The sequence below is a fragment of the Paralichthys olivaceus genome, chromosome 1, assembly GCF_024713975.1.
Source record: "Paralichthys olivaceus isolate ysfri-2021 chromosome 1, ASM2471397v2, whole genome shotgun sequence".
Classification (NCBI taxonomy): Eukaryota; Metazoa; Chordata; class Actinopteri; order Pleuronectiformes; family Paralichthyidae; genus Paralichthys; species Paralichthys olivaceus.
The window spans coordinates 18523788-18542281 of NC_091093.1; the positions used below are offsets into that span (position 1 = coordinate 18523788).

The following is an 18494-nucleotide window of genomic DNA, read 5'->3' on the forward strand; positions in this document are numbered from 1 at the left end:
GCTCAATATGGCTCATGGACAAACCCTGTTAGATTGTGTGTGTGAATAGCTCGTGGAGCTCCCACATCTCTCTGAAAACAGAACAGAGGATTAGACGACGGCTTCTTTTTTACATGAAATCTATATTGTAAAAACAATATTATATTAAAACGCTTGTCTTATTGGATTTAATATGGAATGGCCACCTGACTCACATGTTGTACTATCCGTATATTCATTATCTATACCGCTTACAATTTGAGGGGGAGCTGGACCCAATCCCAGTTGCCCTGTTTTAATCATATAGTTCTGAAATGTTTTAATATCATAACTGTTTAGTTCTAAATATTTTTTGCAGTGTGATTTTGGGAAACTCACAGCACAGACATTTTCAGAAAGGATTGCCCCCTTAGTTAAATAATGAAAAAGTCAGATGTAATGTAGAGGATGGATTGGACCTGTAGTCAGGCTGATTTTGGGGCCACACAGCTTTTACAAGTGAACAGATGTTTGCAGATCTATGCACCTATCAAAAGAAGATATAACACATAGTGTAGCACGGTGTTTTCCAGCAGCATGGGTTTTCTTTGTTTTGTGTTCAGTGGCTGAGATAGAGAAGAAGGCTGTTTTGACACTGCTGTTGTTGTACCTGCTAAACCTAAGAGGTGAGAGTCGTGAGACCTCACAGGTTCAGGCAATGACTGCAAGGTCCCCGGGAACTTCACACCAGTCTTTGCTGACTTTCTGTCATTTAACTTTGTTTTACAGCTTCATTCGAGTCGATGAATCCGGTAACAGTGACATATTGGTTTTTATTTCTAAGACTTTTCCCCTTGGTATTTTTCTTAAGGAAAATGTGCATTGGTGCATGATTTCACTGGCAGCAGTCAAAATAATGAACGACACAATGATTTTCAATGTTTCATGTTTGATGACACAAAAACAACTTGGTAAATTGTGGGTTTGGTTAAAATAAGCACTTTATTCGGTTTTTGTTTGGTTTATAATGTGTATAATAGTAACCTTCTTCATCTTGAGCACAATGATGACCTTGTGGGGAATAATGGTGGTCAAACGGCCGTCCCCTATGTTACACGTTGTGTTGACCATCCATCCCCCTGAGCTGTTCATCACCTGTAACATCATATGAAATGGTTTCAGTATAACCTACAGTATGTGTGCCACATCGTCTGAGGCGAATATTATTGTCATTTGATCCATGTAAGAAATATGGAGGGTGATAAATATGAGCCTGACATGTTTTTATGGAAACAATCTCCATGAGAGCTTTCTCACCTAAATGTATATATAGGTATTTTTGAGGCATTTGACTAAACGATGAAAGGTCATTGAGTTCTTAGTGTGACTTGTCATTGTAAATTAAAACATTTATGATGTATGAAACAACTTTATGCATATGCAATCTCGGAAATAGTTATTATGTCACTGTAGAAGTAATTCATTGAATACAGAGTTATGAATAAAATGGCTTCACTTCTTTGGATGTGAATCCTCTGGTGTGCAAAACTGTGAAATGTAAATTGGTATAACAGTGAGATCCGGCGAGAATGAAATAGGAAAAAAGTATTTAATCCCAAGATTAAATTAAACCAATGCTTGCCTGATGAGGGCAGACACACCTTTGTTTGAAGTTTCATCCTTTTTCATTTATTAGACTTCATAATTAAGACAAATGAAAGCAAGGTTTGTTGATTAATGTTCTTATTGGGTTACTGTGACTACCTCTGTGATCATAAATTCAAAACTGAGTGCTAATTGCAATTAGTGGAGTCCTACAAATGAGTAAAGAAGATAACTTGTTTCTTTCTTTCTCCTATAAATAGCTACAAATAGCTCATTGATGTGACTTCCTGAAGTAAAGTTTCCTTCCAAATTAAACTTGATCCAAATGAGCTCTTTTGTCTTATCCATCTCATTTCTGTACATCTGTGTTTGACTGTATACATTGAAGTCAAGCAACATATGGTCCTAAATTGTTTATCAGGCATGAATAGTTTACTGTATATTAAATTCTGAATAAGCGAATTAAAGAATAAAGCCTGTGTGCGTCTATAAATCTTCTCGAGAGTCTGTGAGAGTCTGCTAATTCATGGATTAATGCTGTTTCCCTCTGGCTCTGTCGATTTGGAAGGAACTTTGGTCAAATACACATGAAGTTTAGTAGTTTAGTAAAAAATGGTGATTTCACCAGTTTGGTTCTCAGTGTATTTTTAAAAAGTGGAGAAAATGTGTTTTATTTTTTACAATGTGTTGTAGGCAGGTAGATTAGTGGTGATGCATTCATGAAGTGTCCTCTTAAGAAGACTTTTGTAACGATACAAATGTGTATAGTTACTTACTTTGAGTTTGTAGGTGTAGCGCTGCAAGAGCATCACATGTTTTCCTCCATACTCAGGGAATCCAGTGAAATGTTTTAACTTTAAGTACTTAAAGATGCAATTGTCACAAAAGCTTATGCCATGATAGAGCCGATATATAGACAAATATAATTATCCAAGTTGTCATACATTAAGCTGTGTTGATGGATTCACAACATCAAATCATGTACAGATTAACACACAAGAAAACATTCCATATTGAATTAAATTATTTTTCTACCAATCTCGACTAATAAATATGAAAAGATGAAAAACATCCTCTTGTTCATCCTTCACTTATCTAATGGGTTATTATTACAAAGCTAACCCGTTAAACAGCTTGTGCTGCCTCCACAGATGAAAGCTGCTTTATGTTTTCATAGCCTGTTGCTTAGTAGATCTAGACCTCTGCCTGCTCTACAAGGCTTTCTCTGAGTGGATGTTTTGAATGCAGCTTCATTTGCTAGATTACTAAACAAATAAATGAAATCCTTCAAAAGCAGGAATACTACAATATAATGGATTTTTAGCAGTTTCAAAGAGCTTTGAAGAAAAGAGAGTCAAAATTTAAATCAGAAACGCATGAATCTCCCCGTTGCAGAACATACAAATTTTGGCATGATGGGATACATATCCACATCATGGGCCATACATTGATAAATTGATGATTGTTGAGGATTGATTGAAGTATAAACTTGTAAGAAATACAATAAATGTTAAAGAAAAATAAATTGGGGTTAAGTCATGATAGATAATATAACAGATTATAATAAATGATAATCTCATATTTTGTGAATATTAAGTGTATTTCTTTAAAATTATATAAAGCTAATTTAAATGCTGAATGATTAGAACACAAGTACTGTTAGATTTACTACTTGTGTTCATTTGACTTTATTACCACACTTACCACCTAATACCTTCCAGCTATTCTCTAGTACCACTTAGCTCGATGTTTGGCTGACTGCTGTGTAATATTCTCAACATGTTTGTGTGGCCAGTTGTTGTTTACAGATATATGTAAACTTGTCACCGTAGAAACAGTGGTTACATAACCTTCAACAACAAGCCACAACATAACCACGTGCATCACTCCCGTACGACAAACAACACTACACCTCTGGTAGGAATTGTGCAAAGCCCCGCTCTCCAGAGTCTGTGATGCTCTGAGTGTTGGAGGCTGTGCTCACGAACCCGCTTCACTTAAAGTAAATGACGCCTGCTATTTTTATATATCAGAATAAGGTCAGAGCTATTTTAGGGTTGGAGCTAAGCAGCACCTTCACATCTGCAGAGCTGAATCTTAGTTGTGTTTCATATCGACAAAGCAGGCAGTTCACAGTCCTAACTTCATAACAATGTCTGATGAAAGTATCTGCATGCTCTCGGCTTAAGTCTCTCGGCTTACGTCTCCTGGCAGAAACAAAGGTTAGTTGCTCGTAGCCCCACCACCGAGCAACCAAAGAGACAAAGGAAAGAGACGGAAGGAGCCAGCGATGGAGCCGCTAATCAAAGCTGCTCTCAGATCTGTAACAGCAGCAGCTGGGTGTGGAGGGCTCCTCCCTGCTCGCCCCGACGGCACATTCACACTAACCTGCAGTGACAGGCCGGAACAAAGATTCACATTTTAAATGATTTTACTTTTATGTTCTCTTGTCTAATGAACATCAAATCAAAACTAAACCAGGGTCGAGTCTTTCATTCTCTCTCTCTTTCTCTCGGTCTCTTCTCCCCCTGTCTCTTGCTGCTTGGCTTTGAAGTGTAAATCAGATTTCACTGATGTATGAGAGTGAAGTGCAGACTGTACACCAGAGACCATTTTACAGTTCTGAGGCCACGCACGGTGTAACCAGATGTAAGTGTATCTCTTTCACCAAGGTCAATAAGTCCTTATATAAGCTTGTGTGAGTGTTTTTAAAGCCACTTTCCAAACGACTTGCCTGTTCAAATTCATGAAGCTTCAAAGAACACTTTTTATGGCTTTACCTGCGACTTGTCCTTCATCGCTGCAGCAACTGTGGTGGGTTCAAAAACACAAAAATATAAAGTGTTAAGTATTTTTTGTCAGCTTCTCTTCCTCCCTAATACGTTTCTTTCATTTCCATTTTAGCTTGAGTTTTCTGCTCAGGCTTACGGTGCCGCAGTTTACACAAACAGTCGATGTTGTTTCTCCTTGACATGGACCAAACTAAAAAGTCAAAGTATACGTCAAACTATTTCTTCTTGAAGATGGTTTCTGTCATTTTGGGTATTATCACATTGATGTATGCTCGTGGTCATGTTTGTGGGCGCGGAATTTGGTGCCACAGCTCTACTACTGCACAGACTCCGCTACAAATAGAATAGAATACCTTTAATGTCATCAAAAATTACAGCAGCTACCACTGAAAGGTGCATTTAGTAAACAAGAAATAAAATATAACAATAAAAATAAACATGTTTACAGGACAATTTCTCTTGCCATTTAAATACAAATACAGAATTACCCTCAACAGACAAGCTTTATGCTCTCCTACATTGTATGATATGGAAATAGATCATGTACACAAATAGGTCTATAGCTTTTTTAAATGTTTTCTTTGCAGGCAAATTTATTCAGTCAGCAGATACATGGCATTTAGAGTAGAAAGCAAAAACGCTTTACTTAGGCTATCTCTGCACAGTTTCTCTACTTGGCTCTGTCCATGCTCTAAGGTTACATCTATTGGTATGTTATGTCCCTGTGGAGGATGATTTAATGGTTCATGTCAAGAAGGGTCATGGTCACGATACATGTACATCCTATACTCAGGATGCTCTTCCTGCAGAAGCATGTGAAAAAGAAACAAGTCTATAATGCCTGATGAGCTATGTCCCATGTGTAACAGTTATTACCCCGGAGAGCTCTATAGAGCTGCACATTTCTTTGTCTGTGTTGATTTCTTCTCCAATGCATGCAGAGAACAAGCAATAGTCCAGCACTGTATTAAAGAGCCTCAGCTGAGAACCATGGTCAGTATTGAATCTCCCTCGCTGAGATTAATCGTTCCCTGAAACAACTCTGACCATCGATAGTTATGGAGGGTCTTTGTTGCAGAGTAGGAAGGAAACTATGTTCCAAACATCTTCCATCAGCTCCGTGTGCTATTTTGTTTTGAGTTTTATTTATTCTTTGATTAAACCACTAATTTAGATTTTAAATAATTTTCCATGGTCATTCTAACAATGACAGCCACAGATGAGGATCCGTTTATGAAACATCACGAGACAAAAGTATAGAAATAAAAGTTAATATTTTAATGAAATTAAACTCACATCTTTACACAGTGTAAAGGTGGAGTACTGTCAGCCTTATGTGTCAATACAGCATTTTACTCACCGTCACTGTCATTTTACACATCCAGCACTTGTGTAAACTATAACAAAAAGAATTGAGCCAATATTCAACGAAACGTTTGGTTGGTTCAGAAATCAAAGATGCTGTTTTCACTTCTTATATCGTGATATGAAGTCATGAGAAACAGCATTTACATGTGCTCACAGTGAGCTACACACACACACACACACACACACACAGTTGTTATATAACATTTAGTTAATGATATACATTATGGATACTTGCTTTCAGTCTCCATGAGGACAATGTGTCCCCGTACTGAGACTGTGTAAACACATTTAGGTCCCCACAACATGAGTAACACCTGGGCCAGCCAGCCAGCCTGCCAGACACACACACACACACACACACACACACACACACACACACACACACACACACACACACACACACAGGTCACTTCTGGGACTTAATTTCCTGTAGTCTTACCCTGACCATAATTTCACCTTAACAACTGACTAAATTAGTTTTTCCCAGGGGACATGACATTTGTCTCCTGTTGGACAAAGCGTTCGCAATCAACTGTTATTTAGTCTGAAATGTGTCCCCAAATATTGTCTATGATAGAGACAATAGTGTTTAATTAATTACTAAGTCAATCACCCAAACCAAAGAGTTGTTATATTTAATATCAGTCAAAATGATTCATGTGGATCTGCAGCTTGATTTCCTGCCTTCTACATTTCATACATTAATATATTCTCTTCAGGTGAATTGAGGTTTCGCATGGAATGCTTAGATTTGCTGGTAATAGTGAATCATTCCTGGCTTAAAGGCTTATAAACAAAGGGATTTAAGAGGGATTTATTTTTTTCTACAAAGCTTGTATTATTTGGATTACATTTAAAGCACCCAAAGGTGAATGCACTACAGAGCCAAGAGTAAGTGCTCAGGGAGAAAAGGAGTTCTACTGTTCATTAATTGTGATTATAACAAAAAGGTATTTTGCAATATTAGTATTCATTGAATATAGTTGACAATAAATGGTCCTAATTGACAAAAATTCACCCAGACTATCATACTCTTGACACAACAGGAGACATGACTACAAAGTGGGCTGGCTGAATAACTTCTTTTTTTTTATAGTCTTTACCAGGCAGAGATAATCAAACTCTAAAATTGATAGAAATTACTGCCTTGTATTATTCATTACAATTCTTAAAAACCTACATAAAACATAATTTTAGTGATGTTACACTGCAGGAAACCGCTCCTTGAAATTACTTTCTGTAGCTGCATCATGAGCTCAGTTGGTATTACTGCCTCAGTTATTGTCTTTCGCCACATAGTGGAATTATCCATGTCAAATTATTCATTCAGCCAAGATTATATGTTACTAACATTCCTAATCACTTTTCAGAGTTACAGATTTATAAAATAAGATAATTTCTTCCTGTTTATTCAGTATATGGATGGTTTTTAGGGTTTTAACCATTTATATCACTTCTACAAACCAAAGAAACTGACCAAAGAATGTGAGATTTTTATATCTTTCCATTTATAAGCAGATCTTCACTGTGATACAAGCACAATGCTGTATAATTGTCCCCTAATGTGCATTTTAATGGACATGTTGCTTTTAGCATTACAGTATATTGTGAATAAAGCATAGGAATAAAGCCATTTGATTGTGTGTCCATTGTTGGGGTTAAATCTGCCATTGTCATCATTGTGAACTGTTTCTGTTGGGTGAAAACAGACGAAGACTTAGCAACAGAAACTAAGGTCAGCAGGGTTTAGAGGACAGTCAAGAAATTATTAGATTTTATCTTTTAATTTCTTTGAGCAACTCATGTCCTGCTGTTGAATCAATCAAAAAAGTTAAAAGATAAATATTCTCATAGCACAATTCTGTAACTTGTATTCTGTTCAACCTGTCACTGGGTGTATTTTGTTGTTGTTGTAGTTTATGATGAGGTTCAGATATCACAGCACAACTTCAAACCAGAGAGTCGAAACTATTTTTCCTTTTTCCTCAGAAAAATATTGGATACGTACAGAGAGGTGGAGCAGCATCTTATTTGGAGGCTAATCCATGTCAACACTGACCTGTCATCACATTAGTGCATTAATTACCCATCGTTTGCCCTTTTAATTGCAGTTTCCTCCCCTTTAAGATAAATTGCAGTCTCACTTTTCTAAATCAGCTCCAGCCCTACTTGACTCTGTGTTGCTCATGTGGAGAAAAAACCCAGACGTCACTTTCTGGGCAATAATCTGAGTTTGTAAACTCTGCTTCCTCTGAAAGCCCATGTGAGTATACCCACCTTTATCCTTCAACATTCTGCCAAAGTTGACTGGTGCTTCTCTTCAAAACCCTCCACCATCATTTCCTGACACATCAGTAACATTTTCTACATCAAAAAATCCTCTCGAATGCCTCCATATTGCATTCATTGTTTTACTCCAACAGAGGAGTCACAATTAAAATCAGTGCCTGGGTGTAGTTTCCCATTTTCAACCATTTTCTGGACGCATTTACTTTCCAGTATTTTAAAATTAGAGAAAGACATTTCTTACTTTCTTGGTCCATTACAGATGTGTGCCTATACCTGAAACCTAGGCTTCTCATTTTTGGTGGTTTTATTTTAAAAGATGAGTTTCTGCACTTCACAGGCAGCCTGCAAATACATGTGATTGCTCAAATGCACAGAGAGATGAGATTTTTAAAAGAGTGCTATACTTCAAATGAGATTGCACCAAGTAGACACAGCTTTGCAACAAGGTGAAGTTGGGGGGGGTTCTCGACCTTCCACCAGATGAGGCTTGTTAAAGTATGTGGATACATTATCATGAATAATTTGTGCGGCCAGATGAGTTTTTGTAAATTTGAAATAATTAGGTGTTCACTGTTTTGTCCCCACCAGCTCACCTCTAAACAAATATGATTCAATCTGATATAAATCATACAAAGCATACTTTACCAGAGTCAGTTCCTTGCTCGCCCAGTCTAACTTTACAAAATAGCTTCAAAAATGAATTATTCATTTTATTACAGTTAAATTGAATTGCATTAGGTTGACCAACTACCTGTGATATAGTGTCTACTTCTTCGTGAATAAATAGACATGGACGGCAATTTTGAGCCTTGTGCGTTGTTTGCTACCTTGCATTTCACTTGTTTCATCATGTATTACAACACCTCATTTTGCCATGTGAATGATTAGAGAGATCTAGATAGGTTGGCGCTTTTTCTCCGTGACGTCCACTGGGACAGCACTTCTGATGAAGGGCTCTATAAATAAATTAGCTTGAATTTAATGTGATTTTCATCTCACACTTCCTGTGTCCACACCACAGCCACTTACTGTAATATGTGGGCTGATCAAAAAGTGAAAATATTCAGAACACACAGCCTTGTGTAAAGAAAACCTGCCCTTCAGTTGTTGGCATCTCATAATATCACTTGAATCCATCTCTTTTTTAATAAAGTGCAGTGATAGAAATCAGATGTTGGTCACACAGATAGGTCTGATGTTGTCTTCATAGAAAAACAAATCCATCTGATTCCTGAGAATGTTTCTTGTGTGATAATAAATAGGGAGAATAGCATCATACTGTGCAACTCACCATGCATATCAGAAATAATGAGCAGGTTCTGTTATCTGATATTTTGAAAGTAATTTTCTTTCCTCTATCTGTTGGTTGAAAGTGAGAGAATTCATGGTTTGGGGTTATATTAGGGTTAATTATTTCCACAACAAACAATACATCTGTACATGTCTGTATCTGTAGCTGGTTGTGTTTATAGTCACACACACTATTCAAGCAAACAACCTAACACAGGGCACCATATTGACTTTATATTTATTTCATTGGTGCTTAAGGTTTTTTTTTTAATGAAATGAATAGACTTTTTCAGGCTCCTGTACAACAATCAGCCGTGTGCAGCAGTTAAACACGAGTTAACTAAGAGATCCTGTGTCTCAGGGGAAATTTCCTCTTTCATGTAAGCCCCCCCACACACAGAGAGTTCAGAATAAAGGGTCAGCTCCCCCACTCCATATGAAAGGTGAATTTGTGTCCACCATTTCAACCATTTAATGGAGGGATTGTGAGACTATCAGGGGGTCAGTCTCAGAGCAGCACCTCTTGAAGCTACTGCTCTGAGGAAGGGATTCTTTTCCAGTCTTCGTATCAACCTGTGGGCAAAATATTATATAATATAATTTAAAGGCTTGATTTGAGAGGAGGGTTTAAATTTGATGTAATTATTTACTTATCTTTTCTGTGTTGTCACTTACATGTCGAGTGTGTGGTTTGTTGATTAATGGCCGCTGTCTCCAGAGCTGAGGAACTTACAGCAGTAGTGTCTTTGCCTCTCATCACTTTGGACCTCACAGTGATGATTATAGGATAACCTCTAGCACGGTAATTAATCAGCCCAGAAGAAGCCCATTCATTCAGACTAAATGTGACAGCTGCTTGGCTGGGTGGATCATTCAATGGGAGGATTATAGGTACCTAATACCAACCTCAAAGTGTCCCTGAGGCTGGCTCCGATTCAACAGAAATCAATACAAGTTGCAGGTCTAACACCTGCAGGTATATATGGTTTGTCAATTAAATGTGTCAGCAGCTTTAAAGTTGCCTCCCTGACAACATTTTGTGAAAACATCCGTTCACAAGGACATGTTGTCTTTTCCAGAAGTGCCCTTTACAGAGCAGCAGTCAAAAGTGAAACCAGAGAGGAGACTACTCACCAATGACACTCACACATCAAGCAGTACTACACTGAAAACAAGCTCATCTTTGAATCTGCCCTTCACGGTGACTGCTGGTATATCATTTTTATGTTTCAATCCATTTTTATTGTGTTCAACTCTACACTGTGCATGTTTTGCCATTTCTGAGATTTAATTCACGTGTTTCTCTGATCAGAGGGAAATTTAAAGTACTGTCAAAGTTGTAATATTTTCCATAGAGACCTGCTGTGTGAGCTCAAATACATAAGTGAAAAGTTGGTCATGACTTTAGGGCTGTAACAGTGTTGTTTTTATTATTGAGTATTTGTCAGATTATTGCCAAGAGCTCGTCACAGTTTGACAGTTCATGTATTTTGACATTTATTGTGTTATGGATTTTTGGTTGAAGACTGAGATAAACTGACTTATTGCTATAAGACTAAACAACAGCACAGAATTATCAGTAATATAATCTTTGATTTTTCTAAAGATTCTTAAAAAACGCAGGAGATTTTCACTTGACAGGGATAATATTTGGCTGAGAACAATCAGTTTTAATCTGTTCAAATATTGACTGAAGCATACACATTTTCTGTTGATCAACTTCACTGATTTTGGGGACTTTTGGGACTGTTCCAATCTGTACCAACTGGGTTGCTGAAAGTCCCACATAGAGTTTATCGACTTTCAGTAGATTCTCTTAGGTTACCATGAGTTATTAAACGAGCAGAAAAAGTGAGAAAACACTTTTCATCATGTCGATGTAACTATAATACAGAAAAGGCCCTTCTCATATTGCAAACAACAAAAGTACCTTTTTTCACTGTGGCAGGTCTCTTAGCTGAGATGAATGGGCAGCATGCTCCTGCATTGATCATCTCGCAGCCATAAACGGCTGCTGCTGAGGACACAGGACCAGGAGGTGGTCTGTTGTTACATCTGGATTGCAGAGGGGAGGGTAATTGGGTGCTGCTGATGCTCATTGTCTGACAAAATAAATTGGAACAAATTATTTTTTACCCACGCATGTTTTCAATGTGCACTGATATGCATTGCAGTTGAAAATAATCTCGGTTGAAAGCTTTTTTTTTTCAAAAGCCGGCATGCAGCTGTCAATTCAATCTACAAATTTGTTCCTGTCTACCATGCTCAGTAATGGAGGTGTGTGATAACAGCTACGACTACAAAGATGATGATTCAATTGCAATTTGCAATTTTTGCTCTGAAGACTCAGTGCCTGTGGAAAATTTCTCTGTGTTTTCTTCCCATAATATAGATACATGTTGCAGTCACCTGGGAGAAATATGGGAAAAATGCTCATTTACATTACATCTATTTTATCATCGCTGACAATGATGCCTTCGCTCTGGCAGCCTGTTGTGTTTGACAATTAAATGCTTTTATTATCAAATATTCATCCTGAAATGATGATTCTGAAAATACTCTGAAGACACAATCAAGAACTTCAGTGGAAGTAAAAGGCCTGACATTCCTTCAGATGCTGCAGCTTTCATGTGCATTTAGTGGGTCGTCAGTAACTGCGAGGTTGTGAGATAAATAATAAAAAAGAGTTGATCTTAAAGAGTAGGAGGATGACTTGCAGGAAATGACAAGTCCGACTGCTTCAGAGACACAGTCTGGGAAAAAATAACCAGCTGGTAGACACACAAAATCCAGATGCTGCTGCACTGAGTACACTCCTGCAGATATGAGAATTAGGCGTGCTACTTTGAGAGTGAACATGGGCAAAATCCTCCTCACAATGGCTGCATTTTAAGCTTTTTTCCATGTAGCTGTGCCATTTAATGAGCCTATATTCTTCTCCTGGGCCACAGAAATAAAAAGAACCCACACCAGAAGCATAATAAAACCTTTTCATACAAACTCTGGGAGTGAAATTCCCAGTTTGGTAGAGAAAAGCCACCACTTTTGCGTCACCAGGTTAAACTGCTGCTCCTCGAGTTCACTTTGTCTGCAGTATTTTCCCTTGGAGCGCTTCTGCTGTAATTAGTCCGCCTGCTATCTTTTCCTGCGCTGGTCTAATTACAGACGCATATGCGATGAGAGCAGCCTCCTCTCTGCATCCTGTGCGTCTCACAGAGAGCTGGACCAGAGCCAGACCCATAACATGACCCCACAACCACACCGTGATTTCTCACGGAGCCCCGCTGCCTCTATCTCGTGGTTTGGTCCAGTATTGCAGCTTCGTTTTCAAAAGCTCTCTCCAAAAAGTGTCGTGCAAATATGAAAAAAAAAAGCTAATCAACACTGTAAGATCAAGTATCAAGTGTGTGCAGTGTTGGTGTGGCGCATATGTCTTGTGCCAGCAGAAATGTGTTGGGAGCCTGTGCGCCCTGCTCCGTGGATAAGGTCAGATCCACTCTCGCTGTGAGCCAGTGCGCAGCGGGGACGCGTGCAGTGGGGAGGCTGTCAGTCCTCACCCTCCCTCCCATTGGCTGCAGCAGGATGCTCGGTGTCTCTCCTTCCTCCTCGATCCTCAGATGCAGCTGGAGCCGCCGCAGGTTCGCAATGGAACGGGAAGCTTCACCTGTAGATGTTTGACATTACCTGCGTAGAAATTAACCTACAAAGGTGCATCTGAGGTAAAGGCTCGGCGCTTTCGGATCTTGCAGCGACTGGAATTAACTTCACCCCCCCAGTTCCTTTTGTTTTTGTGCGGGCGGCTGTCGCCCTGTGCTCCGGTGTCACGGGATAGCGCAGGCTGCATGGAGGGATGTCGGCATGGCTTGCACCAGGAGAACCAAAACTTTGGTGTCCACATGCGTGATCCTGAGCGGCATGACCAACATCGTGTGCCTGCTCTATGTGGGATGGGTAACTAATTACATCGCCAACATTTACATCAAAGTGCCCATGCCTCTGCCAGAGAGAAAGTTAGAGGGGGACAAAAGAGGCGACACTCTCCGGATCATGGAGAGGCTCGATCGGCTGGAGAATGTGGTCAACCAGCACATACAAGGTAAAGCCGTTCATTAACCAGCTTAACTCAAAAGAAACTGTGCACTGCCACGTTAAGTGTCACTAACACATTTGACTTTAAGGGTGAATTAATACGGTTTATAGCGTGAGATGGATATGGCAGGAACTTCATCTAAGCCTGGGTATGTGGAAGGTGTGATAGAGGACAAAGCTGCATGTCCCCATGAGAAGTATCACACAGAGGCGTGTTTGATAAAGATGCTGCTTACAGGAGTTGAATAGATAGAAGCATACTGCAATTTAACAATATTTATAGTATCTTTGCCATTAATTTATATGGTTGAGTTCTCTGCAAAGTAGATATCACCCATCTTCTTATTTACAGACTATGAATGACTTTGCCGTTCACTCTGTTAAATTCATTTTTACAGTTAATTGATGCAGGTTTGGTTGAAATCATGTTCTGTGCCCCCTGCGTCTTTTACCACACTCCACCTTAACATGCATGAAGCATCCTCCTTCTTTATTAAGATCCAATGACGTGATAAAGTTAGATGCAGCAGCAAGTGTTTCAGTATAATTTCGTATCTGACTGAACTGGGTTTACAAATGAAGCTGTCAGAGCTACTTATCTGCACCTCGTACGTAATTTGCCTTGAACTTGGTCTTTTAGGAATGTCTGGAATCCTTTTTTTCTCTAATTCCTTCTTGCCTTTTCCCTCGACTCGCCGTGTACAGTTACTTCACGCTCCATCGCACACTGCTAATTTCTGTCTGTGTCTTTACAGGAGCTATTCTTGTCATCACATGAGAGAGAGACAGGAGGGGGGGGTCATTTTTTTTGGCAGGTCCTGATTTCATACAGCACAATGGTGGTGCAGAGGAATTAAAAGCAGACAGAAATCTTCACATGCTCCTTTTGAGCGCTATGGTTCGATGCTAAGCTTGGGTTAACATTCCTCCTGGAGGCAGGTCTCCATTTCACCTTGGCGCCCACAGGCCTCTGTGGGGTGGAGCTTTGTTCAGATGCCCCAGGTGACTCTGGAGTACGTGTTTCTACTATTTCTGTGCTTAAAACAATCAGCATTGTTTGTGAAATGTTTTGACGATTGAATTTTAGGCATGCATTACACTTCATCATAAAATCAAAGATAATTATGAAAAAGTTACTTATAAATCTTATATAGTAAATAAAAAAAACAAAGCAAAATGTGTCCAGGGTCTCAAGAAACAAGCAGCATTTATTTCAGCATTTATTTCAAGTAGAGGAACAGGTCTAACTGCTGTTAGACCTGTTCCTCTCTTTGTGTCTAACTCTCCACCAGAAAGAGAAACGGGTGATAAGCCCAAATGTCGAGCACTTCCCCTTAAAAACGAGCTGTGGCACATTGTCTTCTTATGTCACTTTCAAAACTAGGACACTCATTCTGTAATTAGTTTGGGGAAAAAAAAGAGTCATGCATATCAAACATCTTCACTTCTTCTGCACTCAGTCTCTCATGAGCTCAAACACAGTTAGCCAGCATCATTAACGGCTGCTGTGTGGTGTTTGTACTCATTTTAGTTGAGGAACCTGCATGTCTCCAGGCCCCTGACATGAATTGCAGTGACATGACAGAGATCACATTAATATCACAAGTGAGTCTCTGTGCTTGTAATTTATTTTAGAGATTTGGAGCGCAGCACCGTTGTTGAGTCTTTTCCATGGAGCCGATGCTAGAAGAGACTGTTGATGTCATATTTGCAACACTTAAAACTACTTCCGACAAAATTACCTGTCACTTCAAGTATGAATCATGTTTTCTGGATTTCCCTGATAATTGCGACGAATGAAACCGCTGCAAATCAACACCCATAATCTGAGAGTCTGTAAAGGGCTGATGGCATCAACAGCCAGTGAGCCACAGAGCCACAGAGTCATTAGTGCACTTTTGACATCTCTTAAAATGTTTCCTTCTTAAATCATGTTGTGGGACAAGTGCAGAAATTCTAATCTAATCGCTTCAGTGCTTTTACTCACAAAATCACTTGGCCTGTCACAATAACTATTTTTGTTGGATGATATATTGTCCTAAAAATAATGGAGATCAAAGATAATATTGTCCTTTTAAGACCTTTTTGTGCCCCACAGTCTCAGTGTTCAGAGTTCAGTGTACAAATTCTGTTTCAGTCTCAACCACAAGCAAAACACAATCCAGTTCAATCCAGTTCAATCAGGACTAAAACAAATACAACAAAAATTGTTCGCTGCAGATTTTACCACAGATTTTCTCAAATTAACACTCTCCAGTTCAATACAACTATGTTTCTATATACAATATGTACAGGGCACTCACGGTGAAGTAGAAGGTCAAGTCGGTTAGTCAGTCGGCGTTATGGCGTTGGCCTTTAACCGGTAGCTCCACAGGGAATAAACAATCCACCGGATGATTTCCTCCTGACTGATCCCAACATTCAAACTTAACAAGACACTTTTGCAAAGGTAAAACAGATGACCCTCTCCCACTAATCTCTCCAAACATCTTTACTCATTGCTCTCAGGTCTCTTCTGTATAGTGGTTCAGAGTACGCGGGGCTGAGGTTGTGATTGGATTATTGACAGATTGTGGATGTGACTGCGGAACACAGGAATGAATGAACTCTCTGATAGGGGTTGTGCTGACGTGATCCAACGCTGGTCGCTATACAGTAAACAAACGGGAAGTATTGAGGTGGGCAAAATCATCGTGATCGTGTCCATATATTGTACGATAAGTCGATAACGTAATTCTCGCGACAGGCCAGGTGTGTGTGATACAACAAACAATAGAATTTGCCATCACTTAGAAGATACATGGTATGACCACTCAAAGCACATTGCAGTACAGTTTGCAATTCACCCATTCACACACATTCATACAGTGCAAGGGCAGCCCACACATAAGGTTCTTTGTGTTCTTCCACACAATATGGATGCAGGAAAGAAATGTGCATGATGGCAACGCACATAGAGGCAAGTTAACGTGGCACTGAGGACTCCGAGACAGCCAAGACTAAATGCAGAGCTCGTACCTGAAAGAGGACCTACTTTCTCACATAGACCTGGTTTAACATAGGACAGAAATCTGTGCTTTGCAAACTATGCTGCCGACGTGTCCCCACAAGAGACTGAAAGTAACCTCTTTTACCACCTACACAAGAATCATGTCAAACAGTACAGAGAGAGTCACAGAAGTTCAGTCGAGTGCTCAAAACTAACTCCAATCCCTGACTTTACAAGAGGCTAAATGGCAAGTATGAATCATCAAGATGGAAGGAAACTCTGAAAGAAGGAAAGTCTGCACAGAGGTGGACGAGTAATGATGTGTAGTTATCTGTCGGGACATGCGATTGGTCACATGGCACAGCCCTACCACACAGACACATGATGCACTCAGTTAAAGTGCTGCGGAGGCCAAATCACCACAGAGCAACGCTGCACGTCCACTCCAGCTGAGTCACAGTGGACAGCCGAGGGAGCTGAGAAATCTCCGGTGTCATCTTCCCACCAGTGGACAGGGCAGAAATATTCCACAGCTGAAGCCACGTGATGAAGTGGCCTGTTACCACGACACAGCAACATGGCAACGGCATAAACCTGACTGAACCTCTTCTTGTATTAAGTACAGTCAGCCGAGGAGAATTTATTGGGTGGTTGCACAGAGCAGGTTCTCACACGCCCACCATGAGGGCTGTTTGCTACACTCACAGCTTCAGCCTCTTGCTATTACACTGGAGAGAGTCTGCGGGGAACCTTGTCAAGTTATGTTTTATGATGTGACTGAAAAATAATGATTAAAGCACTAATTCTGCATGGTTTTTGCATATTAAGTAAATGAAGCAATCCGATATGGAATTAGTATGCCTCAGGTGCAGCTAAGTCACGCTGCATATTTGAATTTCTTTATCCAGGTTGAGGTTATTATCAGAATTCCACATATACTTTAGATTGCTTTTGTTTTGTTATCAACTGCGTTTTTCTGCTATTTCTGTTGGTATTTGTTGACATGAGCTGCTGCATACAATTACACCCCCACCAATATAAGTCTGAGAAGTGTTTAATTAAAGTGAGCTCTAAATAAGTTATTTTAAAGACTTTACAATCAATCGTTCATTTTCTTCATTCAGTTTTTGGGCTGGAAAGAAGTTTAGAAAAGATAGAAAAAAGAATAATTTCGCAGAGCCCTTATGGTTTTTAATTCATTATTTCTTCTAATTATCATGGTGTTCTGTCTGAATCCAAAAACCCAAAAAATCTGCACAGTGTAGTAAACAAAATGACTTTTTTAAATGACTGAAACTCACTCATCAAAACAGAGGATTCATTTTTCAGTTTTGATCGAATCAATCAGTTGTTCCACTAATTATTATATTTAATGCCTCTGTTGAATAATGGAAATGATTCATAGCAGTTGCTTATGCTGACAAAACCAAAATATTCAAAAATGTATGTGAAAATCTGATGATACTTTCAATACAGTGTTTGCATGATTACAGTCTGAAGTCAGATATTTGTCTATGTCAGTTTCAATAGAGATCTTATTCAGATGATGTTCATGAAAAGGCAGCTGGTTTGATGTCTGGCTCTGACCTCTGAAGATGATGATTACCAGTGTGTTGTGCGACTGAAAGGCCACGAGGCCTGAGAGAACTGATCATTACCACACAGTTACATTTGGCCATTTATCTGATGCGATTTTCCACATTGACAATGAATACAGCAGTAGAATGAGTGATAGGGAGAAATAAGAGAGGTGGAAGCACATAAGAACACATGGTGTGTGTGTGTGCGTGCGTGTGTGTGTGTGTGCATGCATGCTTGTGCATGCAGGTTATGGTATGCAGTACAAGTTAGCCTCACATACATACTTCCAGTTTTTCAGTCTTTAGTCCTTTGGGAGAAAAAAAAAACTGTTTTCATATAGTTTTTTCAGGGAGGCACCCTTGCTTCTTAGAGAATAAAGTCCCTTATCCCCGTCTTCTCCTTTCTGTTTACTAAAGTTTTGAATGATAATGTGAGATATAAGATGCTCGAGTGGGCGTCTTAGAGGAATGAAAAAAGGATTAAATGCAGCTCAAGCTATCAAGGTAGTGTGTTGACTCAAATATCTCCAGTGC

The 18494-nt window shown here is 39.3% G+C and overlaps 1 protein-coding gene across 1 annotated transcript in view; it reads left to right on the top strand.

Moving 5' to 3' along the window:
• The first annotated feature begins 12917 nt into the window (after positions 1-12917).
• Positions 12918-18494, top strand: part of galnt18b (UDP-N-acetyl-alpha-D-galactosamine:polypeptide N-acetylgalactosaminyltransferase 18b) — a 73776-nt gene continuing 68199 nt past the window's right edge. The window contains exon 1 of the mRNA XM_069524178.1: positions 12918-13398. Within this exon, the coding sequence (XP_069380279.1) occupies positions 13161-13398 (238 nt within the window). The 5' untranslated portion in view covers positions 12918-13160. The remainder of the gene's footprint in view (positions 13399-18494) is intronic.